The 26,695-nt window shown below is 34.2% G+C and overlaps 1 protein-coding gene across 10 annotated transcripts in view; it reads right to left on the bottom strand.

Moving 5' to 3' along the window:
* Nbeal1 (neurobeachin like 1) overlaps positions 1–26,695 on the bottom strand; it is a 185,907-nt gene that overhangs the window by 135,873 nt on the left and 23,339 nt on the right. For all 10 annotated transcript variants that reach the window (XR_013424260.1, XM_040294730.2, XM_021735694.3 and 7 more), the window contains exons 4-8: positions 24,429–24,590; positions 19,362–19,443; positions 18,746–18,873; positions 8,196–8,278; positions 2,295–2,380 (exon numbers count right to left, since the gene is read on the bottom strand). Coding sequence is in view for 9 of the 10 variants with exons in the window: in XM_040294730.2 (XP_040150664.2) it covers positions 2,295–2,380; positions 8,196–8,278; positions 18,746–18,873; positions 19,362–19,443; positions 24,429–24,590 (541 nt within the window). In the remaining variant the exon portion in view is untranslated. The remainder of the gene's footprint in view (positions 1–2,294; positions 2,381–8,195; positions 8,279–18,745; positions 18,874–19,361; positions 19,444–24,428; positions 24,591–26,695) is intronic.

Genomic DNA, 26,695 nt, shown 5'->3' with positions numbered 1-26,695 from the left:
CAAAAAATTGCCCACTGAGTACAGAACATTTGATAAAAATGATTTAGAAAGAAAACAAAAACAAGCCAAAGATGAAGAAGAAAAAGGGAACTGAGTATCAACAGATTATCTTAACCTCAGGATAGTATTTATAAAATCAATTTTATAAAATAAAATTTGGCGTATTAATTAAAAAGGGATTACCTATAATCACCTGTTTATGCAGTTTAATTGAAAAATAAAAATTACACTCTAGCAAATCTTCAAACAAAATAAGAAATAGTAAATAAAGTATCAAATAAACAGCAACTTCCTATTGTTATAAGATGAAAAGTTCCCACTGCTCTAAGATAAAGGGCTCATGAGCTCTTAAAAAACAAATAAATATCTAAATCTTCACGAAGGCTACCTCAACATACAAAGAATTTCTTCCTAATGCCCATGATGATAAGGTAATAAACCTACAGTATTACTGATAGATCTTTAAACAAATTTTAATTAAGTTTTTATAATAGGTTGTTTAATAAAATTATAATTTAAATATGTAATTGTACATAATATAAAGAATATAGTACACTGTTATAAAAAATTTTTCATGTGAAAATAAAAAGCTAATAATTAAAAAAAGGAAGATAGGACTTTTAATCTGAGGAAAAAAGAGAATTCAAGGGATCTATAAACTTGGATACAAAGAATTATATCTTTATTTCCACTAATCTCTGACTACAATTTAAATTTTCTTCAAATTTAAAACAGCTACAAAGCACAATTACAAACAATTATATCTTTATTTCCACTAATCTCTGACTACAATTTAAATTTTCTTCAAATTTAAAACAGCTACAAAGCACAATTACAAACAATTATATCTTTATTTCCACTAATCTCTGACTACAATTTAAATTTTCTTCAAATTTAAAACTAAGCTACAAAGCACAATTGTGTAATAAGTAATACTTGTGATTTTGTCATTGATAAAAATCATGTTTTTTCATATAATTATTGCGGCATCTCAAAACAGCACTTATATTCATCTCTTCTTTGAAATTATATTAGTTATTAGATTTATTGCTACTGATTGATTGATTGAGATGAGATCTTCCCAAATTGCCCAGGTTGGTCTCTAACTCCTAGGCTCAAGGATCCTCATGCCTCAACCTTTCAGGTAGCTGGAACTATAGGTGTGAGCTGCCATGTACAGATCACAGCTAAATTTTTTTATATCATGTTATAAACAGCACACATTAAGTCACATATTTTTCTCATTAAGATTTTAGTAACCATATATTTCAGTATAACTGGTTTCTTTTGTGATCTTATGTACTTTACTTCAGGCATTTAAAAATTTCTGACAAGGGCCCTTGTCAAACTGCAAACAGGGATGTTATACAAAAAGAACAAAAAGTTAAAAACCTCTGATCTAAATTGTATGATTTTGGGCTGGGGATGTGGCTCAAGCAGTAACACGCTCTCCTGGCATGTGCAGGGCACTAGGTTCAATGCTCAGCACCACATACAAATAAAATAAAGATGTTGTGTCCACCAAAAACTAAAAAATAAATATTTTTAAAAATTCTCCCCCCCTTTAAAAAAAAGAAAGAAAACATAAAGTTCTTTCTGAATTATAACCCTGCTGTCAATTAGTAGTTATGCTAAAAATTTAGCAGAGATAGATAGCTTTTAAAATGCTTAACTTAAAAAAGAAAAATTACTAGGGCTGGGGCTGTGGCTGTAGAGTGCTCACCTCACATGTTTGAAGCACTCTGTTCAATTCTCATCACCACATAAAATAAAAAAATAAAGGTATTATGTCCATCTACAACTAACAAATATAAAAAAGAAAAGAAACATTACTAGAATTTTTTTTAAAGTAATAAAAAACAAGTTGGGCTTGTTGAAACATGACTAAAAAGTGTATGCATGCATTTAATAATTATAAATTTAAAAATTCTTTCTTTGGAAACCAAACTGCTAGAATTTGATTTCCTCAAATTGACTAATAGGACTAACTTCCTCTATACTCTATGGTAAGAACTAGTCACTGAAAGGCAACACAAATATGAACTTACAATACCAAAAACTGTTAAATTTGTTTATTTACCCAGTAATTTTATTGTTAGTGCTAATATTATTATTTAGGTTTTTTTGGAAGATAATAAACAAAAGAAATAAGTTTAGCTTTAAACAAGATATAAACTCAAAAATATTTGTATTCATGAAGTCATAAAAAGATAAAGAATACATTAAACAATCCATGGAAAGCTTTTTGCATTGTTAACTATTATTTATATATTAATTTTCAACACTGTCCTTACCTGCCCACCGGCTACAATGGCTCCAAAGAGATGCAATAAGCAACACTTAAGACTTTCCTTGAGATGTTCACTTTCCTGAAAACATTCTGTGAATATACAAATAAACAAATAAGTAAAATTTTTCTTTCACAACATGATTCATCTCTAAAGAATGTGGGAAATTAAAACATGAAGATCTATTTGTGAAAAGTCTAAATAGAATCAAATGTTAAGATTGAAAAGCATTTTGCAATAGGAAAGGAAAACAGAAACCATTGTTCAGATAGCATTTTAGGTATTGTATGTATGATATCTCATTTAATTCCCACAATATCCTTATAAAGATATCTTGCCCCCTTTATACATGAGCAAACAGAAGTTGAGAAGTTAATATCTTGCCTGAAGTAACATGGCTACTAAGTACCAGAGTTAGACATTAACCCAAACCCAACATAAAATTAAGACTTTTTTTTACGACTACTCCTTTCTCTTATTAGTCTAAGTCACTTTAAATAGTCAATTATACAATGAAAGAGTTAAATAAAACATTTCTGGGGTCCATTCCAAGGCCAGTATTCTAAAATTCTAGTACCAATAGTAACTTTTCTTTTAATGTCATACATTATTTTATTATTTTTAAAATATTACAAATACAGGTGACAGAAAAAACTAAAACAGCATAAAAATTCTGACAAGGAAAAATATGTCTCCCTCTGACTGTTCCTACCTTTAAAAAAAAAAAAAGAAAAAGAAAAAGCACTGGGCATAATGGTGCAAACCTATATAATCCTAGCTAAGGCTGAGGAAGGAGGATCTCAAGTTTAAGCCCAAGTTTAAGTTTATTTTGAGACAGTCTCCTGAACAACACAGTGAAACTGTCTCAAAATAAAAAATAAAAAGGGATAGCGATGTAGCTCCATGGTAAAGCACCCTGAGTTCAATATTAAAAAAGAAGGATAGAAAAAGGAAGGAAGGAAGGAAGGAAGGAAGGAAGAAAGGAAGGGAGGGAGGGAGGGAGGGAGGGAGGGAGGAGAAAGAGAAAAGAAGAAAGTATATACAGTCTTCCCTCAATATTGTGGGTGATTTGTCCAGAATACCAAAATCCAAGGATGTTCAAGTCCTATATATAAAATAGCATATAACCTAAGCACATCCTCCTGTATACTTTTGTGATCTCTAGATTATTTATAATACAATGTAAATGAATGTCATATAAACAGTTCTTAATGTTGGGCTGGGGTTGTAGCTCAGTGGTAGAGTGCTTGCCTTGCATGCATGAGACCCTGGGTTCGATCCCCAGGACCACATAAAAATAAACAAATAAAAATAAAGATATTGTGTCCATCTACAACAAAAAGAATTTTTAAAAAATAGTTCTTTTTTTTTTAAAGAGAGAGTGAGAGAGGGAGAGGGAGAGAGAGAGAGAGATTTTTAATATTTATTTTTCAGTTATCGGTGGACACAACAGTTTTGTTTTGTATATGGTGCTAAGGATCGAACCAGGGCCGCATGCATGCCAGGCAAGCGCGCTACCACTTGAGCCACATCCCCAGCCCCTAAAAAAAAAAAGAAAAAATAGTTCTTAATGTTGTATTTTTTATTTATTCATTTTTTTGTAATGCTAAGGATCAAACACAGTGCCTCACACATGCTAGGCATGCGCTCTGCCAGCCCTATATTCTTTTTTACATTTTTTTTTAGTTGTAGATAGCTACAATACCTTTATTTAAATAATTAATTTATTTCTATGTGTCACTGAGGATCAAAGCCAGTGCCTCACACTTGCTAGATAAGCGCTCTACCACTGAGCTACAACCCTAACCCATTATATTGTATTCTTTGAGAATGATAAGAAACATATCTGTACATGCTCTGTATAGATGTAATTTTTTTCTGATTATTTTTAAACCGTGGTTCAATCTAAAGATGTGAAATTCACAGGTATGGAGCCTTGTAGCATGCTTTATGTTTTTTACAAATGTGTATTATTACACACACCTTCCTCTCTCCCCCTCCTCTCCCCTCCCCCTCCCGCCCCTCCCTCCCTCTCCCCTTCTCTCTCTCTCTCTCTCTCTCTCTCTCTCTCTCTCTCTCTCTCTCTGGTTGTAGAGGGATACAATACCTTTATTTTATGTATTTATCTTTATGTGGTGCTGAGGATCAGACCCAGGGCCTCACACATGCTAGGCAAGTGCTCTACCATTGAGCTACATACAACCCCAGCCCCGAATTACTACATCTTAACATCTTAAATCTACCTTATTCATTTTTGATCATAAAACACATAACACTATAATGATGTACACTTACTTAACCATTCGTACTGATAAAGTATTACATTATACCCCTTTCTTTTGATAATTTTGTAATGAATATTGTTTTGCATACATCACTGTACACTTAGAAAAGATCATGACAGAATTACTTTCAATTTTATACACAACACTACCAAAAAGAAAGCTTTGAGGTAAAATGTATCGATAGAAATTGTGACTTAAAAATTAAGTCATTTCAGCTATGTCAGAATAATCAGCACTACACGTGACTTCCTGCTTAAACAAACAAAATTTTAAAACAAGAAAACAAAAAACTAGAAAAAAGGATAAAATACGTTCCAGAAAGGCAGAGAACTATGATACACAAAAGAAGGAAAACAAACAAGCCCAAGAATCACCTGAGATTTCTGTTCAAAGACACTTTCTGGGGTATTACACAGAAAGGGGGAACCCAAAAAGAACATGACTATTTTCTGAGTTTTAGAGCCAGATGTCAACAATTGGTAGGTCTACACAACTGGAATTTGTAAAGTAGGGTATTAAATGGAGGAAGCCACACAAAGTAATCCAAAACCATGCATAGGACTTGTTTTGTATCAAAATATTAAACCTCACATGATAATGTGAAATTCCACAAGACAAGCAAACAACTACAGAGAAGCTGTAGACTGAATAATTTTTCTGATTTAATACATAACTAGAGAATGACAGAGTTCCTATCAGCCACAATAAACATACAAGGGAGGTAACAGATATAAATAATGCAAAAATGATATACCATACAATCTGAATCACAACACTGCTGGGGTGGCTATACTACTATCTAACAATACATGCAAGGAGTAATACCATAGGTAGAAAGGAATATTTCATTATAAAAAATAGGCCACGAAAATAAAGCCTAATGTTCTATTACCATAATAGAATAATAAAGTAATGAAATGAAAATATCTGGAGACCTTTTTCATGAAGATAGCACAAGTGAAGAAAATCTTGGGGCTGGGGATGTGGCTCAAGTGGTAGCGTGCTCGCCTGGCATGCGTGCAGCCCGGGTTCGATCCTCAGCACCACATACCAACAAAGATGTTGTGTCTGCTGAGAACTAAAAAATAAATATTAAAAATTCTCTCTCTCTCTCTCTCTCTCTCTCTCTCTCTCTCTCTCTCTCTCTCTCTCCTCTCTCACTCTCTCTTTAAAAAAGAAAATCTTAATTCCTCCTAAAATCAGAGCTAACCAAAGGACAAGGAAGAGGTGGTAAAAGGTCTATAATCACACACAAAAATATATCTGGGCTGGAGCTGTGGCTCAGTGGTACAGAGCTTTCCTGGCATGTGTGAGGCCATGGGTTTGATCCTCAGCATCACATATAAATCAATAAAAGATCCATTGACACCTAAAAAGATAAAAAATTGAACAAAAAAAGAATATCCATGTCACCTACTTTTGATATCAGAAGCCAATGTAGCCCAAAAGATAGCCCAATTATCCTTGGAAGAATGCCCCCAGAAGAAACAATCTTGACTATTATGCCTTCATCAACATCCTCCTAACTAACTGGACAAAGGAGACAATAATATACTTGTGTTCTTTGTGGATACCAACATCAACAAGCACCAGATTAAACAGTGAATATACTCTACAACATCAAAATGGCCAAAGCCAACACCCTAATCAGGCCTGATGGAAAGAAAAAGACATATGTTCTACTGACTCCTCACTATGATGCTGTCAAAAAAAAATGAAGTCACCTGTGTCCAACTAGCCAATTCAAAACAATTATGTACCACATAAAACCATTTTGATCAATGACACACTGAGTATACAATGGTGGTGCCATAAGATTACAATAAAGCTGGAAATAAAATAAAATTTACTCTAATTAATGAAAAGCATCAATTAAAAATTCAGTAGCTAACATCCTACTTAATAACTAATATACTTAACAGCTAACATCATGATTTTTTTTTCCCTATACTTATAGGAACAAGGAAAAAAGTCTCCTTTTACCACTTCACCAGTATACAAAGGCATATAGTTTAGAAAGGAAAGAAAAACTGTTTTGCATGCAACAGGACTGTATACATATACAACCCTAAAAAATAACATAAGAATTACTATAGGGGCTGGGGATGTGGCTCAAGTGGTAGTGCGCTCGCCTGGCATGCGTGCGGCCCGGGTTCGATCCTCAGCACCACATACCAACAAAGATGTTGTGTCCACCGAGAACTAAAAAATAAATATTAAAAATTCTCTCTCTCTCTCTCTCCCTCTCTCTCCCCTCTCTCATTCTCGCTTTAAAAAAAAAAAAAGAATTACTATAAATTTATTGGTGAGTTTATTTAGCAAAGTCACAGGGCACAATATAATTAGACAAAAATAAACCATATATATATATATATGTATGTGTATATATATTTATATTTTTTAGCAAACAATTGGAAAATACATTAAAAATTATTTACAAACCCAAAGTACATAAAATACCTTGGGATAAATTAACAAAATATGTGCACAACCTATACATGCAGGATATAAAGGCTGTTATAGGATACTGTGCTTCCTATAAAGCAAGGTGGCTCCCAGAGCTATCAATTTGGTCCCATAATTTCACTTGAAAGATCAAAGAATGACCCTTGGACTCCTGCTGAATAAAAACACCTTATAGTATTTCACTGGCATGCTGACTTTCTGGTCCTGTATCTTCTAAAGGAGGCCAGTTCTGGGTGTGGCTCATTATGAATACTTGAGTTTCATTACCTGGCTAACACCAATGTCACTACTGGTGGTCACACAGAGTAGCACTGCAATTATCTTCATTAAGCAAAAAATGAACTATTTCTGTCTTACTTCACAGAAGGAAAAAAAAAAAAGGAAAACTAAAGCAAATATGGCAAAATGTTAAGTTCTGACAAATTTGAGGAGGCAATACACCCTAGAAACAGAATGGTTTTTTCCTGTTATGCGAATTTTTCTATATTCTTGAGAGGTGGCATAATCACCGTTGGTTTGGACAACTTTGTAAGATTCTGTCCCAATTTTTTTTTTTAAATTGGGGGGAGGGGTGGATTGGGGGATGTAGCTAAGTGGTAGAGCAATTGCCTCATAAGTACAAGGCCCTGGGTTAGAACCCCAGTACCATGCAAAAAATAATTATAAATAAATAAATATCTTGAAGTTCTAAAATATACTATAATCATTAAAATATTCAAATCATCAAGAAAGAATAAAAATCAGTTCTCCTGGGGCTGGGGATGTGGCTCAAGCGGTAGCGCGCTCGCCTGGCATGCGTGCGGCCCGGGTTGGATCCTCAGCACCACATACAAACAAAGATGTTGTGCCCGCCGAAAACTAAAAAATAAATATTAAAAAATTCTCTCTCATTCCTTCTCTCTCTCTCTCTCTCTCTGTCTCTCGCTCTCTCTTAAAAAAAAAAAAATCAGTTCTTCTCAGAAGAAGAACAGAATAATTAAAATGAAAAACAACAATCTCGGCCAAACAAATCAACTACTCCAGTGACATGTTCTCAAACAACCTCCATCTTATAAATTCATAAAGCTGAATTAAGGTCTGAATTAAGAGTAAGAATAAAGAGTAAGGTAAAATTACGAGTAAGATAAAAATAAAAGGAATTAAAAATGCTACTTACGATAAAAGAAAGGAATAAACTCCACTGTGAGAGAAGCTGGCTTATATTTCTGTCTGCTCTTTTCCACAGAACTAAGGATTCGTCTAGTATTAAAAAGAAGTTAATAAAAAATTGTTAACATGGACAAATAGAGAAGACACAACTACAAAAGCAACTATAAAACAAATTTAATATTTTTCTTTCATTTGTATATTGAACATCTTTCAGAACCAGCATAATCTTGAAAAAAAATCAGTAATTTAAATACTGCTAAAGGACTTCTTCTTTTAAATTATACATAATGCTGGGAATGGAGGTGCACACCTGCACACCTATAATCCTACCTAGTCAGGAGACTGAGACAAAAGGACTATTTAAGTTCAAGGTGAGCCTGGACAATTTATCCAGATTCTATCTGAAAATAAAATAAAAAGGGTTTGAACACAGCTCAGGGGTAGAGTGTTTACCTAACATGAGTGAAGCCCTGGGTTCAATCCTCAGTTAAAAAAAAAAAAAAAAAATATGCATCATGTAGCCAGGTTGTTTCCACTAACTGGAGACTGAGAAACGAACTAGCCCTTAAATTTTCCAATTTACAAAAGAATCAGTTCACAATACTACTAAATTAACAGGTAAGTCTAAGTGGCCAATTATAATACAACTGAAATTCCAGAAAAAAGAGGTTACTCTGCCACTTTCTGTGATTTTATCTGAACACAGTGGGTCCAGATTATTAGCTTCTTTCACTTTAAGGACATAGATCCAATATGAGCTGGGTTTGTTTTTAATAACATTTCCAGTAACTTTTTTTTTTTTTTTTGACAATACTAGGGCTCTAACCCAGGGTGTTGGCATTCAAGGCAGGCGAGCATTCTACCACCAAGCTACTTCCTCAGGCCCTTTTTAAATTGAGACAGGGTCTCATCACATTGCCTAAGCTCACCTTGAACTTGTGAACTTGTGATCCTCCTACCTTAGCCTTGTGACTAGCTGGGACTGCAGTGTGTACTACACCAAGGACCCTGCTGACAAATTCCAATAGTTTTTTTGATGGATGTTTTCTACACACTTTGGAAAGGCCAATACAAATTCCATGTGCTTTTTTAAAATTTTTAGTTGTACCTGGGCTCAATACCTTTATTTTATTTATGTGGAGCTGAGGATCGAACCCAGTTTCCCACACATTCGAGGAAAGCACTCTACCACTGAGCCACAACCCCAACCCTCCATGTGCTTTTTTTTAGTTGCTGATAGGCCTTTATTTATTTTTTTTTTTTTGGAGGGGTGCTGAGAATCGAACCCAGTGCCTCACACATGCCAGGCAAGTGCACTACTACTGAGCCCCAGCCCCAGCCCCCTCCATGTGCTTTTACTAAGAAAATTCATTTAAATTCAATGCAAAATGAATCTGTTAGATGGGCATGATTGTATAGAGATTAGAGAATAAATGCTATTGTTATGATACATTCAATAATGAATTGGTGAAATTTTTTTTAAAATTACAGGCATTTTATTTCCTTCCCTGAAAAAAAATATATAGCATTATTAGGTAAAGCCAATGAAAGTGAAAATACCTGAAGTATAGCTACTAAGAAATTCTGTACATCTAAACAAGATATACACTAGTTTAAGATACCTTCTTCTTAATGACCATAATTAAAGTATTGAAATAACTTTCTTTATAATTCAAAACAAGGAAGAAAAACTAATTGACCACAGAATAAACCAAATAGAATAGGTACAGCAGAACTCACTGATAGCAGAATAAAGAATCCTAAGATCCAGATCTAACGTCTAGATTCACTAGAAATCACCTCAGACATTATTTTCTACTGCACTACTTTCCAAATCTAAGCCTATTTCCAACGTGTGAAAGTCATAAAAATGATCATACCTCCTATATTTAATTTCAAACATGACATCTTAGAACATTATTAGCTCTTCTTTTTAAGATCTTTATCAAAGACTTGGTATGTCTTTCTAAAAACACAAAATTTACTGGAGTGTCAAAAATTTCAGTTGTATGGCAGAAAATTAACTTAAAAAGATGAAATCTGATTTAACTTTCAGTTAGATTTGTCCATGAGATTATCTCCATTCTGTGTTTTTATTATAAATTGTGGTATTAATGATTAGACTGGTTATATCCTATCCAAACAATCTGTGCTACAAACAATAAATATTCTCACCTGATTAACATAATGAAAATGTACTTTTATAATTTGATTATCAAAGATGAATTCTCAAATCCCTGTATTAGATGTAACATAAGAACATAAATAACTTCCATATTTGTCATAAAAAATTTAATAAGCTAACATAAAGAAAAGGTGAGAACTATTATATTAGAACACAAAAATTAAAGCCTATTGTTTGCACTGCATGTTTTCAACTGGTTAATAGAACTAAAAAGGAACTTTAGTCTTATAGCATTTTTAAAACATAGCATACTTGGTGGCCCCACTTTTATTTGCTATTTGAGCCAAGCACTTAGCACCTGGCAGATTAAAACATATATCAATTAGTTTCTGAGAAGGCTGCAAAATATTTGTTTGCATCTCAGTTTTTATAAGCTGTTTCCCCTGGTTAGGTAGGTTATGCTTCTTTTTTGCTCTCTCACCATGTATAGGACACTATCATTTCTCTTTTTAACTTTTTATTTGGACATATGTCCAAGCTCCTACAAAAGCAGCAACAATAAGAATAGTATAAAGAACAGCAAATACAGTTTACCTAAGTTCATTGTTAACATTTTATCCTAAATCTTATCATTTGCATACTTTCTCCTCATATATACATGAATTAATGTAAACACATATTTACACTTAATATTTTTCCAAATATTTAAAAAGAATTCACATATGTCAATGGTCACCCCTTCATACTATCTATAATGAATATTTACTAAGAATAGGGTTTTAGGGGCTGGGGTTGTGGCTTAGTGGTAGAGCACTCGCCTAGCATGCTTGAGGCACTGAGTTCGATCCTTAGCACCACACAAATGGAAAATAAAGATATCGTGTCTACTTAAAACTAAAAATTAAATATTAAAAAAGAATAGGGTTTTATATAACACCACAGAATAGCAAAAAAAATTAACATTGATAAAATACTTTAATCTACCTCCACATTCCAGTTTTGTCAAATCACTTAAGAACATCCTCTGTAATATTACCCTCCTTCCAGGACAGCTTTCTTTCCAGGGTCAGGTATTGCACTTAGTGTCTCTTTAGCCTCCTTTAATCTGAAATACTCCTACAATCTCTTTTTGTACACTGTTGCTATCCCCATCCCTTTTTTAAAAAATTAGAATTGGAATACAAATCTTTAGGATTTGCTTGGTGTTTCCTCACAAATGATTTCAGATTATGTTTAGATAGAATATCACAAAAGCAATCACGTGTCTTTCTTAGGATATCACATATAGAGGCATAAGATGTTTATCTGCTTCTTACTAATAATGTTTTTTAGTCACCCACTCAACTGGATTATTTGGTCCAATACTGTCCAAAATTATTACTAAATTATTTATATGCAATAATCTGTGGGAAGATATTTTTAAATCATGCAAATATCATGCTCTGTTGGAACCCATATATGAATTATGGGTTTGTTTTGAGCGAACACAGAGCAGGGAAGCTGCTTTTCTGGGAAATCCTGGGTGAAATTCCCCAGTTTGAAACCCCAGATCAAGTTGGTGCCCTGCCTCAGCTCACAGCCTTAGGATCAAACAAAACCCTCAGGATATGGGCGTAACCTATGGAGCACCAAACAAGATCCCAGATACACCAAGAAACAAGATCCCTCCCACCCTGAAACCTTATCCCTGCCTTTGATGTTCTTACCCTTAAACAAGAATTGAGGCTTTTTCAGTTGTTCAGTTCCAGTTCCTATCAGGGCTGTGACACCCATCAGGTGCTCCCCTTTAAATCTAATCTCCGGCTTTGTCTTCATTTCTTACTGATTATTTCTGACTCCCCCACCCCCACCTTTTAGCAGGAATCTGCTCTGCTGGGGTGCTGGTTACCTCGCACAGGTACCTCATACTCTAATCAAAACTTTCCCCTGTATTTATTCTCCATTAATAATTAATAAGGCAAGATTGCCTTATCCATTCTTTACTATAATGAGCAAATCAAAATGATAAATTTTTACAACTCCAGCATCCTCTGCACATTTACTAATTGGCACTAGGTATTATACTATATACAATAGCTTTCACATCTTCCTTAGCTACCACTGATATGAACTCTTGAATTCAAGAATTACTACAGTAATTCAATTCTGTAATTATTTTGTGCAAATATTGCCCCAGCTTTGGCAAATAGGAACCCCAGGGGATACATGTTATTTTTCTATAGGAAGGCAATGAGTCCTACTAAACTTGCGCTGAGAACAGAGTAAGAACTTAATAAATACATGTTTAAATACATGTCAGAATGAATGAACAAGTCACTTTGAGGGAAGATTTCTTTCCAATAGACTTATTTTATTTCCACTTGAGGAAATTATTCTGTGGGATTCTGCGAACAAAAAAAAAAAAACAAACCTGAACTAACAGACCAATAAAACTGGATTATAGGGGTGCTCAGCGGTAGGGTGCTAGCCAAGTGGGAGACACTGGCTTTTTCACTCCCAGCTCCAAATAAAAATAAACAAAATAAGGGTATTGTGTCCATCTACAACTAAAAAAATAATTTAAAAAATAACCTAACTTACATGTGGTATGAAGAGCATCCATTTGTTTCATCAAACAAGAAAGTTCATAAAAATTTAAATGATCATGATTGGAATTATGCTGATTTTAATTAAATATGTTCTATCCGGTTTTGGGGGTAAACAATAAGCACACAAATGCATAAAAATATATACATTCCAAATTTCCATTTAACTTCAGAATCAAAAGTAATATAAATAAAATGTAAGTTATTGCTACAGATCTTGTGTATGGTTTTTCCATGAGCAATTTCTCCTAAGTCGATGATTTGAATCTCCCGGTCAAAGTCAAAGAATCTCAAGTCTGAATTCCTTGCTTTACCATTTACCTCTGAAGTTGTTCTTATATCACTGGCAAGACTGCTATGCAATATTAAAGATAATATACAGCTTCAAGCATAATTCTTGGCAAATATATTGCATGTACTCATTAAATGCCACTTTTTATCTTCTATTCCATTCCCCTTTCAGTTGCCATCTTAAATATGTAGAATTCTTTTTCTATATGTTATACTATTTAAAAATTTTCTTCTTGTTTGTAGCTGTCAAAAACTACAATTGTTTTCAATTACCAATTTTACTCCCCTTAAATTTATCAGGTCTGGGCTGGGGATGTGGCTCTCCTGGCATGTGTGCGGCCCGGGTTCGATCCTCAGCACCACATACCCACAAAGATGTTGTGTCCGATGAGAACTAAAAAATAAATATTAAAAAATTCTCTCTCTCTCTCTCTCTCTCTCTCTCTCTCTCTCTCTCTCTCTCTCTCCTCTCTCACTCTCTCTTTAAAAAAAAATTTATCAGTCTATCTTTTTATAAATCTTCTCTTTCCCATATATTTGAATTCATTTTGCTCTTATTTTAAGGATTTCTTTAAAAGACTCTCCTCTATCATTTTCAGACTGAGTTTATGTTCCTTTCTGTACCTGCCTTGCTGTCTATAAAAAGAAATTCTGTCATTGTTTCAAAACTTAAAATGTTCTCTTAGATTTGCCATTGGTGATAAGCATAAGGTGGAAAATGGAGACATGACAAAGAGTAGGAGGAAGAGATATGCTTTCCTTTGAGAAATCTCTGGCATGCATGTCAAAATAGAGGTTCCCATTCTTTGGGAACCAAAGTCCAAAATGAGTATCAAGGCTACAAACAAAGCACTGCTATTTATCTCTTTGCATCTTTAGAGAAACATAAACAACGTACAGGGAGAGGCAAAATGTAGTAATGATGTTATATGCAACTACTTCCATTTCTACAGCACTTCTAGTCATATCATTGAACTGAACTTCTTGCCCCTTTGTGGTAGTTAGGGACATGTCATTAGTTCTGACTTATGAGTTCAGAATGAAAATGTTTTGTGTCACATGACATGACTGAAAAAGAACATTCAATTATCAATGTGAGATCCTGTACCACTTTCTTGTCTCTCTCATGTAGAAAATAGCAAAGCCTAACAAGCTGGCTGTTCTGTCAGGTTGGGACCTTGGGTGAGGAGGGTAAGCAGAACCTCCTGAATACCCACAGTACTATACAGATAGCATGAACCATAAATAAACCTTTATTATTCTGTGTCCCTTGTTTATTAAACTATCATAATCTAGTATATTCTGAGTGACACAAAATCTTTACAAAAGAAATTCTCTCTGGAATTTCTGGAAAAAAGACCTGGAAAAAAAGGTCTGGAAAAAAGACCTTCTCTCTGGAAAAAAAAGCACATAATTCAAGAGAAAAGAAAGTGTTCAGAAGGTTATTCGTACCTTCCCATTAATAAACAGTCAAGAAGTGTAAGGACTGTGGATGGCTAACTTTATTAACTTGGTAGGTGTCTTGGGATAAGAATAACTGGTAAATTGGTGGGCTCTGGGTAAAGCATATTGTCTTCCACAATGTTGAAAGCCTGAATAGAATAAAGACTAGCTTCCCTGAGCAACAAGGAATTCTCTAACAGACCAAGTCTTCCATGGCACTTAATCTGCATCTTTGGCTCTTCTGCGTGTCCACCTACCACCCTACCACCACTGGTTCTCTTGGGTCTTGTTATGGTTTGGATGTGAGGTATCCCCCAAAAGCTCATGTGTGAGAGACAATGCAAGAAGATTTAGAGGAGAAATGATTGGGTTATGGGAGCCTTAACCAGTCACTGAAATATCTCCCTGATGGGATTAACTGAGCAATGACTGAAGGTGGGGAGATGTGGCTGGAGGAAGTGGGTCACTGCAGGTGTACCTTTGGGGTATATATTTTGTATCTGGTAAGTAGACTCTCTCTCTCTCTCTCTCTCTCTGTGCTGCCTGATCAACAAGTGAGCTGCTGCCTTCCACCAGACTCTTCCATCATGATGTCCTGCCTCTTGTTGAGCCCAAAGAATGGAGCCTTCTGTCTATAAATTACAATAAAACCAGGCTGGAGTTATGGCTCAATGGTAGAACACTTTCCCAGCACGTGAGACACACTGAATTTAATTCTCAGCACCACATAAAAACTAAATAAATAAAATAAAGGTATTGTGTCCATCTACAACTAAAAAAAAAAAAATGACTGTAACCATGAGCCCCCAAATAAACTTTTCCTCTCAAAAATTGCTCTGGTCAGTCTTTTAATCAGCAGTGACAAAGCTGACCAAAACAGGTCTCACACCTGCCAAGCTACACTGAAGATTTGGACTTAACAGATTCTGTAATTACACGACCAGTTCCTTATAAAAATTCAGTGCCCCCTCACACACACACACACACACACACACACACAAATCCTACACATTCTATTGGTTCTACTTTTCTGGAGAACCAAACTCATATAGACAAATTCTCTCAAGGTGTATAATAAACGTAGAAACACTCAGAGAGGATTCTTGTATTTTCATAATTGAAGCACATGTTCCTATTATTTCTCTTCTTGCCTTAACTAAAGGATATCTTCTTTTTAAAAAATAAATTGACAATAAATGCATATTTATTTATTGTATACAACATGATATTCTGAAATATGTATATACTACAGAATTGCCAAATCTAGCTAATTATAACATATGTAATACCCCACATACTACTCTTTTTATTTGGTAATAGTAATTAAACCCAGGGACACTTTTCCAATATGCTACATCCCCAGATCTTTTTTTACATTTTATTTTGAGATAGGGAGTCACTAAGTTGCTCAAAAAATTGCTAAGGCTGGCCTTCAACTTATGATCCTCCTGCCTCAGCCTCCCAAATCACTGTAGTTACAGGTTTGCACCACCATGCCTAGACGCCTGGCTTAACATACTATTGTCTTAGCCATTTTCAAGTATTAAAATTTGGGGTATTTTTGGTTGAGTTTTTTCCTTTTATTTTTAGTTGGAGATGGACACAATGCCTTTACTTATTGGTTTTTATGTAGTGCTGAGGATAATACCCAGTGCCTCGCACATGCTAAACAAGAGCTCTACCACTGAGCTACAGCCTCAGCCCCTAAAATACATTGTTTTTAACAGAGTCACTATGTTGTAAAACTTATCTCTTAAACATATTCTTCCTGTCTAAATGAAAATTTATGTCCTTTAACCAACATTTCCTCAACCCCTCACTAGGATGTATTCTTATTTCAATAAATTATACCATGCTTATAATCCCAGTTATTCAGGAGGTTAAGGCAGAAGGATCTTGAGTTTGAGGCCAGCATGGGCAACACAGCAAGACCCCATTTGAAAAAAATAAAATCTTATTACTATATAGCACATACAAAGTAAATTGCCACATAGTTTACACAGATGTTCTCTCAGTTATACATTCTTCATCTATTCAAAGTGAGGGTATATATAAAAAACACTGAAATTCAGTGAAAATCTGAATTTTTGAAACAAAATTGTGACCATGTTGCAGGAAGTAGAAATTATTTCTAAATGGCATCAGGTTAAATTGACAGTGAAAATGGAAATATCTTAAGCAGATTTTTAGAAAATTTGAAAAGAGGTCTCACTGAGGGTGATGATACAATTTTTCCTATTCTATGCCCACAGATAAGAACAACATGTGAGTTTAAAAAATTCTTTGAGCTCTGGATTGATAATAAGCTACTATCACTGATGAACCCAACCTAATTCCATTTTAAGGTTGAGAGCCATCTTGTACAAAGTCATGAAAAGTTAATCTCTGTTTTATTATAAATTACTGTAATTTCTAAACTTGTTTGTAATTCCTGCCCGTGCCTTGAACTCACCCAAGCCTCGCTTTCCCTGACCAGATAACAACCCTCTCTAAAATCTTAGTGGTGCCTCATAAATCCTGACTCCCGCTGACCAGGTAACAACCCTCTCTGAAACCTCAATGGTGCCTCATAAATTCTGATGTTGGGATCTGAATTTACTCTGTACCTTGAAATGTCATGCCATGTAGATCATTAACCTGCTATCTGCTTTGTATTATGCTTGTCAAAATCCTGTTCTCTGTAAGTTCTCAAGACACCCCCCTTTGCAACTTTTTGTGCTATAAAATCGTGTTCCTGGAAAGCTGGGGGAATGATCTCTAGCCTGGGGTTTTTGGGAAAGACAGTCCTGGCCAGCTCCAATGTACACAAATACAAGCTTGCTTTAATTTGATTCAAAATTGGAGTCAGTGGTCTTTTCTTCGCATTGTAGTTTAACAGCCACTATGCTACAAACACACAATTCTACATTTTCTCTGCTTTCTGATGCTAGAGCTGACAATGAAAATTATTTCTTTGTTTCCCAGCTGCCTTCCTTTGGGGATGCCCAATAGTGGGTACCAGATGGAAGCCAGAAGAAAAAGTCAAGCAGGCACTGCTTCCCTATTCTTATTCTTTTCTATACTTACCATTGACATTGCTCCTACAACAGTTCTTTTTTTTTTTTTTTAATATTTATTTTTTTTTAGTTTTCGGCGGACACAACATCTTTGTTTGTATGTGGTGCTGAGGGTCGAACCTGGGCCGCACGCATGCCAGGCGAGCGCACTACTGCTTGAGCCACATCCCCAGCCCAACAGTTCTTAATTAAAGAAATGGCAATTGATTTCTGTCCTTAATTCAGTTTTGGCAGTCCCAGGACCAGTCTGTTCCCAGCTAGTCAGCAATACCAGTACCAGCTGAGCAATGCTCCTTCTTCAGAGTTTCTAGAGGGTAAGTGGGCCTATTCTCCAAACATCTTGATTCTGATGCTTCCAATTTTTTCCCCTTGTTCCCAAAGCCTCAAGAAGGTAACTTTCATGAAGTCACTATCTCTGTACTATCTGTATGTCCCACCTTTGCTTTTTCAGTTCTCTAATATCTGTTTAATAATTTCCTAGTATTACATTGTCTTTTAGTATCTAGTATGGTTTTAGTTTGCCTTGACTGGACCTTGACTGATACATGCTCACAATTAAAAATAAATAGTTGATGTAGCTCACCAGCAGAACACTTGCCTAGTATGTAGGAGGCCCTGGGTTCAATCCCTAGCACCATGGAAAGAAAAAAACAAAACATTGCTATAAGGTATTTGAAAACTTGAAATATGTGTATTTGGGGATGCTGTAAATCAAATGTAAAGCCTTCCATATATACCGCTGAGCAAGATATACTCCTAGTAGTAAAATGTTCTGTAAATGGAAATTTTCTTTAAAAACTGTAGTACTCTATTTATATCACTATGCTTTTAACATTTCTAATCAAATTAGCAGTACTCAATAGTATTACAAAATATAACTTCAGAGTACATTTAATTATCTGGAAGTATCATTTATCACTAATTCATTACCTCTAACATATTTCTCTCAGAGTTAAATCTGTGGGTATTATACACATCTTTACAATTGCTTTCACTTTGAAAAAATCACATATATTCTTACATTCACATTCTAAATAATGTGATTTATAAGACATACCCTGAAATTCTTTGTCTCCAATTTCTATATGGATCATATAAACTTTCACAAAATGCCAATGCATGGATCACAAATTCTTCAATTGATGTCTGATCGGCCATTTCCTTCTCTTTTTTTTTGCTTTTTAACTGAGAATAAAGTTAAACATAAAAATAGACATGTTTCATTCACCATCTAACAATAAATCATTTTTATTCAAATAACTTCCTTTTGAGGCAAAAGGGGTCATTTAATCACATAGACTAGATATACCCTCTCATAATTTAAATTTTTCCTAGTATATGTTTAAAATAGCCAATCCTCTTTTGAGAAAAATGATGTTTGCAATAAGATATTTAGTAGCTAAATACATAAATACATCAAAATCACAAACTGGGTCATTTTAAAAAGCCATTTACAAAACACTTTAATTTGTTAAGTTAAAATAACATAACAGCTACTTGTATACATTTAAACTAGTATGTATAAGATTTCTGAAATATTTACTATCCAATGATAATTTAAATTCTCTTCTTAACTATTACATCCTATGAAAACATTTAATTACATTAATTATAATATTTTTAAAAAGTCTCAATAAGTACCAAAAAGGAATAATATATTAGTTCACACCTACTTGCTGAATATAGAGTGTTGTCATGGTGATAACATGATTAATATAAGAGCATGTTCCAATTTCTTCCACGTTTGATAGATTTCTATGATAAAAAAAATCATATTTTTATTACACTTGAAAGGTGAACAAAATGTGTACTAAGCTTGAATTTTGAGGACAGGTATGGGTGAACAAACTACAACTGATACTTATTAAAACATAAAATCAATATAGTTATATAGCTCTTTTCCCACAAATGTAAAATACACCTCAAGCACCATTTAATTACTATCAACAGAAAATGTTTAAGATAGCAAATATTATATAAGACCACAATTTCTCAGACAAGTAGACTTGTATCTACTTATAAGAAAATTAGACAAAACCACAAATTAGAACCAGAAGGAAAAAAAAAATCACCAGTATTCTTTTTTTTTTTTTTTTTCTCTTTTTAGTACTGGGAATTGAACCCAGGGGTGCTGAAACTTTTTTATATTTTTTTTCATTTAGAGACAAGGCCTCACTGAGTTGCTTAGGTCCTCACTAAGTTTATGAGACTGGCTTTGAACTCAGGATCCTCCTGCCTCAGCCTCCTGAGCTGCTGGGATTACAGGCATGCACCACCATGCCTGGCTGACCAATATTCTTATAACCTGAACATAAGCAATTATTTCAATCTAGATTATTTATTTAAAGGTTGTATTTTCCCTACACAGATTATTAGTTTAGATTTTGTATATAGTGTCACCATCATATCACATGTTGCTTTATAGGTTTCACTTTGCTTTTTTAATTACAATTCCCTTTTCATTCTTGTATTTCCTCAACTACATTAAAATTCCTCAATAGAAGGATTACTGGCATATTTACATACTCTAAGAGAGTATAATTTCACATCCTGTTTAAAGCAGGTCAGTGAGTGATTGATGTTTAATTAAAATATGGCCCTGATTTTATTCCATTTTTATAAGACTGAAGTATCACATATAATATGCTAATATTTACTACATCTGAAGGATTTTTTGCATAATTTTAAGAGTAAAGTTCATTCATTTTCTGTACCATTGGGACTTCATATATACATTTTAAAATCCAGGGCTGGGGTTGTAGCTCAGTGGTAGAGCGCTTATCTAGCACATGTGAGGCAATGGCTTCAATTCTCAGCACCACATATAAATAAATAAAGTTTTATCAACAACTAAAAACTATATAAAATAAAGAAATAAATAAAAATAAAGTCCAGTAAATGTCCTAGGCTCAGTGGTGCAAACCTGCAATCCCAGTGGCTCTCGAGGCTGAGACAGGAAGATCACAAGTACAACGCCAGCCTCAGCAACTTAGTGAGGCCCTAAGCAACTTAGTGATATCCTGTCTCAAAATAAAAAATAAAAAGGACTGGAGATGTATGTAGCTCAGTGGAAACTGCCACTGGGTTAAATCCCCAATGTCACACACCCCCCCCCAAAAAAAAATCCAGTAAATGCTAAGGGAACAGAAAAAATTAATTAACAGGTTTCTTAATGCAAAAAGTCAGACCAGTATGTCATCTTGGCTGTTTCTCCTCTTGTTAATGATACTAGAAAATTTTAAAGTTTACATGTAACTCACATTATATTTCCAATAATTATAACCAATAAGCACATGAAAAAATTTTCAACATCATGGGCCTTGAAAAATCACATGCAAGTCAAATCATAATGAGATACCACTTCATGCCAACTAATTAACCTGTAATGAAAAAGATAAATGGATAAAATGATATATCCATGATGGATTATTATACAGCCACAAAAAGAAATGAAGTATCAATGTATTCTAAAAAATGGATGAACCTTGAAAATATTATGGTAAGTCACAAAGGATCACATAATATATAATTTCATTTCTATGAAACATTCATTTTGATGAAACAGAAGTAGATAGTGGTTACCAAAGGATGGAGACAGAATGAATGGGGAGTGATACCAATGAGTACTGAGAGTTTCCTTATAAGCTCATAAATATGTTCTAAATATGTTTAAAACCAATGAATAATACTTTATTATTTTCTTTCAGTAACCAGGACCTCAGACATGCTATTCAAGCAGTAAGCTATATCCCCAGTCCTTGTTGAGACAGGGTCTTGTTAAATTGCCTCAAACTTGCATTCTTCCTCCCTCAGCCTCCCAAGTAGCTAAGTTTAGATATGTGTGCCACCACACTGGGCATAAAACCACCAAATAATACATTTAAGTGGATGATTTGTATGGTATGTTAATTATCTCCTAATAAAGCTTATATTAAAAAGTGAATAGGGGATGTGGGGATAAGAAAGATAGTAGAATGAAACAGACATTATTACTTTATGTATATATGTAACTATGACCAATATGATATCCTACAATATGTATACTCAGAAAAATGAGAAATTATATACCATCTATGTATGATATATCAAAGTATATAAGCGCTTTCTACCATCATATATAACTAATTTAAACAAATAAAAAAATAATTTTTTAAAAAAAGTGAACATGGGCTGGGGTCATGGCTCTGCAGTAGAGCATTTGCTGAGCACTTACCTAGCACATGCGAGGCCCTGGGTTCAATGCTCAGCACCACGTAAAAATAAATAAATAAAATAAAGGTATTGTGTACAACTACAACTAAAAAATAAATATTAAAAAAGTGAATATAACATTTTACACACAGTTAAAGCTGAATTAGTGGCTGGGCACAGTGGTGCACACCTGTAATCCCAGTGGCTCAAGAGGCTGAGACAGGAGGATTCCAAGTTCAGGACCAGCATAAGAATAGAAGTATTTTAGATTAAACAAAGGGGAATGAAGGGGAGGGAGGGGGAATGGGAATAGAAAAGACAACAGAATGAACTGGACATTAATATACTATGTGCATATATGATTACATGACCAATGTAATTCTATATCATGTACAACCAGAAGAATGAGAAGTTATACCCCATATTTGTATAATATATCAAAATACATTCTACTATCATGTATAACTAATTATAACAAACAAACAAAGACCATCCTCAGTTCATGGCCAAATCCTATCTTAAAAAATACAAGACAGGCACGGTGGTGCATATCTGTAATCCTAGCTGCTCAGAAGGCTGAGGCAGGAGGATGGCAAGTACAAAGCCAGCCTCAGCAATTTAGTGAGGCTCTAAGTAACTTGGTGAGACCTCTTCTGGAAATATAAAATAAAAAAGAAGGACTGGGGATGTGGCTCAAGCGGTAGCGCACTCGCCTGGCATGCGTGCGGCCCAGGTTCGATCCTCAGCACCACATACAAAGAAAGATGTGTCTGCCAAAAACTAAAAAAAATAAATATTAAAATTCTCTCATTCTCTCTCTCTCTTTCTCTTTCTAAAAAAAAAAAAAAAATGGCGGGATGCTGAGGATGTGGCTCAGTCTTTGAACACCCCTGGGATCGATACCTGGTACTAAAAAATTAATAAATAAATAATATGAAAGTCTGGGATGCACCTCAGTGATTAAGTGCCCCTGGGTCCAATCCCTGGTATCAATAAAAGGAAAACAGAAGTATGCCTAAGGTTCTTAGTGAACCTAATTTAGGGGTGAACTGTTTTAGCAATTCTTGCTCAATCATTTTATAATTTTTGCAATGAAAGGCAATGAGCAACTAAGTCAAAGATTACTAAAAAGTTAAATTAAGACCATATTCATCGGGCTGGGGACGTGGCTCAAGCGGTAGCGTGCTCGCCTGGCATGCATGCGGCCCGGGTTCGATCCTTAGCATCACATACAAACAAAGATGTTGTGTTCGCCGAAAACTAAAAAATAAATATTAAAATTTCTCTCTCTCTCTCTCTCTCTCAAAAAAAAAAAAGACCATATTCATCTATTAACTATAAAATATAAAACAGCCAGGAACGGTGGCATACACCTGTAATCCCAGTGACTCAGGAAGCTGAGGCAGGAGGATCATAAGTTCAAAGGCTGCCTCAGCAAGGTGCTAAGCAACTCAGTGAGACCCTGTCTCTAAATAAAATAGGTCTGGGGATATAGTTAGGTGCCTCTGAGTTCAATTCCCAGCACCTGCCAAAAAAAATTTATATATGCACACATAAAAAATGGAAGAAATCATACAACATGGATAACAAAAAAGGGGCAGATTTCAAGAGGCACATTATGCTCCTAACTTAACAGCTTTATAATTCTTGTGCAGATTAGTGTGGAATTTTTGAAAAATCCGGATGTTTAAGTCCTTTTGAATCAGAAATTTCATAAGCAACATTCAAGCTCTATTTCTACTAAGCTTTCCAGTTGATACTTATAGTACACCAAAATTTAAGTACCACAAACCTAATCTATAAATCTGGAAAACAGGATACCTGTAGGATAATTGTACTTTGCTGATAAATTGATAAAATGGAAGTTAAAAGATATTTTCACAGGCTGGGGCTGTGGCTCAATGGTAGAGCACTCACGTGGCACGCGTGAGGCACTGTGTTCAATTCTCAGCACCACATAAAAATAAAATAAAGGTATTATGTCCACCTACAACTCAAAAAATACATATTTAAAAAAAGTACTTTGTGGGGCTGGGGTTGTGGTTCAGTGGCAGAGCACTTGCCTCACACATGTGAGGCACTGGATTCGATCCTCAGCATCACATAAAGATGAATAAGCAAAATAAAGATATTGCATCCATCTATAACTAAAAAATATTTTTAAAAGTACTTTGTTAAAAAAAAAGATATATTTTCACAAATACAATGCATAGTAATAAAAATGTGTATACATTGGCCCAGGGTGTGGTTCAGTGACAGAGCACTTGCCTAGCATGCATGAGGCTCTGGATTCAATCCCCAGCACCGGTGGGGGAAAAATAAAAAGTGTGTTTCATTAACAGCTGAGTCACAAAGAAAATACTGGTGTTATCATTTATTTCTGAACTAAAAAATCCTGTCATTGTCTTTACTCTAAAGCAATCTTTGAAATTCCTGATTGTCTCTTTAAAGATCCAAACAAACAATAAATATTATTAGTAATAAATACATTACTATTTTGGTAATAATTACTTTAAAACAGATCATTTTTTTGTTTTTGTACCACATACCTGCAAAGAATAATAAAGAACTTGACAAGTAAAAGTGATAAGGCTTGTTGTTGCTCCTCTAACCCATCTGCCATTTTCTGAACACATTGTAGCAGCTGGATCCTCAAAACCTGCAGAATATTGTCAGGAAGCAGAGATATTCCTGGAGGCACATCATCTACCCTACAATGTAAGGGGTACAAAACAAAAGAGGGTTGAAAGAAAAGAAGAAAATTCTAGCACTGAAATGAACTCCATTTTCATTCATCCTAAAGAATTTTTTAAATCCTTTCCAGATACTATATGCTTTCTTGTCCTAAAGAACAACCAAGTGACTCACAACTACAAGATTATTAGAGTAGAATGATTAGTCTTATTTCAGGGGAGATAGAGAAACTCTATTTTCAATCGTTCTTATTTTAAAGAAAATATTTAGAATATAAATTAATCAGCTTTCTACTTAGAAATATTATGCATATGTATACTATTTATTTTGGGGTTTCTTGTCATTGTTATTTGGGGGGGGCACTGGAGATTGAATCTAGGGGTGCTTTACCACTGAGCTATATACCTGGTTCTTTTCTTTCTTTTTCATTCATTCATTCATTTATTTTTAAATTTTATTTTATTTTACTTTATTATTTTTGCTACCAGGGATTGAACCTAGGAATGCTTAACTGCTGAGCCACATCCCCAGCCCTCCTTTTTATTTTTTTAAATTTTGAGATAGGGTCTCACTTAGTTGTCGAGGCTGACCTCAAACTTGTCATCACCTCCTCTCTCAGCCTCCTGAGTCACTGGGAGTACAGGCTGGTACCACCATGCCCAGTTTGTATGTATACTATTTCTAAAAGAAACAATAACCAGTGAACAAAAATGAAGTACTTATTCATTTAATATTTGCCATGTGTTTTACTGAACACTAATGACATTATTATAGACTCATCAAACCATGTGATCAGAGAAAATATTTTAAAAAGATAAATGAACATCACGAGCATAAGCTTCATTTTTTAATGTCATATAAAAATATTCTGTTACAAATTACTTCTGTGTCAGAAGTCTATGTAATTCTTTAAAGGCAAAATTTTACACAAGATGTGAGTGGCTCCTCTGGTGTGTCTCTCACAATAAAAACACATACCTAGATTCAAAGTCTAAAGGCCTGGACACTAAATTCCACCTTTGTAATTCCACCGTTGGTCATATGATCTCTGAATTTCCCAAATTATAAAATTTTAATATCTTCTTGCCCTATTTTACTGAATTATGAAACCAGAAAGTCAATATGCATTTTTGCTGTGAAATATGTTAATAATTATTAAAATCTAATATATTTTAAACATACTATCATTAAAGCCTAAGAATCTTTTCATAAGCTACTGTATACTAATTTCTCCACCTCTATTAAGAAGAATGCCCAAATCTCAATAAAGAACTTCTATGATTAAATGACAATTGTAATTTGTAACAGTTTTTTTTATAGATAATGTTTAATATGAAGTATTACTAGTAATTTACACTGAGTAAAAGGCTATTTGATTTACTGTTGATGGAAAAATCTGAAGGACATCACCACCAGGAGTCACACAATACATAAATAAATACAATATAATACATAATTTACACATTTATAATTTATATAACATATAAATAGATATATAATATCATCTTTCTGAATCACCCCACAACATAAATTAACAAAGTGATTTTATAAAATGAACAACTAATTTTAACTAAATTATACAGAAAGTAAAACCACAAAGCTCATTACAAAGATGCCCAAATTCTATAATCATGTTATAAAAATATCACATTTCATTTTAGTTTAGAAAATACCTCACTTGTAGCTTTGGATTCTTTCATTCTCATATGCTGAAGAGTTAAAAGGAGGTACTTAGAAAAAAACAGTAACTTCAAAATAATAAACAAATATTTAAATGCAATTTTAAATACTACTTAAATCATTTGTCTCCTTTTTCTAAAAACATGTCAACAACAAAGAAAACATTAGATTTTTTCTAATATTCCATAATAGCATTAAAAAGTATTTCCTTGTCCTAGGTCACCCCAGTTTTTATCTGCATATTCTTTAAATAAATAACTAGACAGTCAAGAATAATCGGCTTTGAGGGCTGGGGACGTAGCTCAGTAATGTTAGAGCACTTGCCATATGCACAGGCCCCCATACCATGCACACATAAAATAGAATAATTAGGGCTGGAGGTGTGGATCAGTGGTAAATTACTTGCCTAGCATGCATAAGGCTTTGGGCTCAACTCCTAGCA

This window comes from Ictidomys tridecemlineatus, chromosome 7 (genome assembly GCF_052094955.1).
Source record: "Ictidomys tridecemlineatus isolate mIctTri1 chromosome 7, mIctTri1.hap1, whole genome shotgun sequence".
Lineage (NCBI taxonomy): Eukaryota > Metazoa > Chordata > Mammalia > Rodentia > Sciuridae > Ictidomys > Ictidomys tridecemlineatus.
The sequence above is the reverse complement of the archived record's forward strand: the minus strand, read 5'-3'. Positions and strand labels throughout refer to the sequence as shown.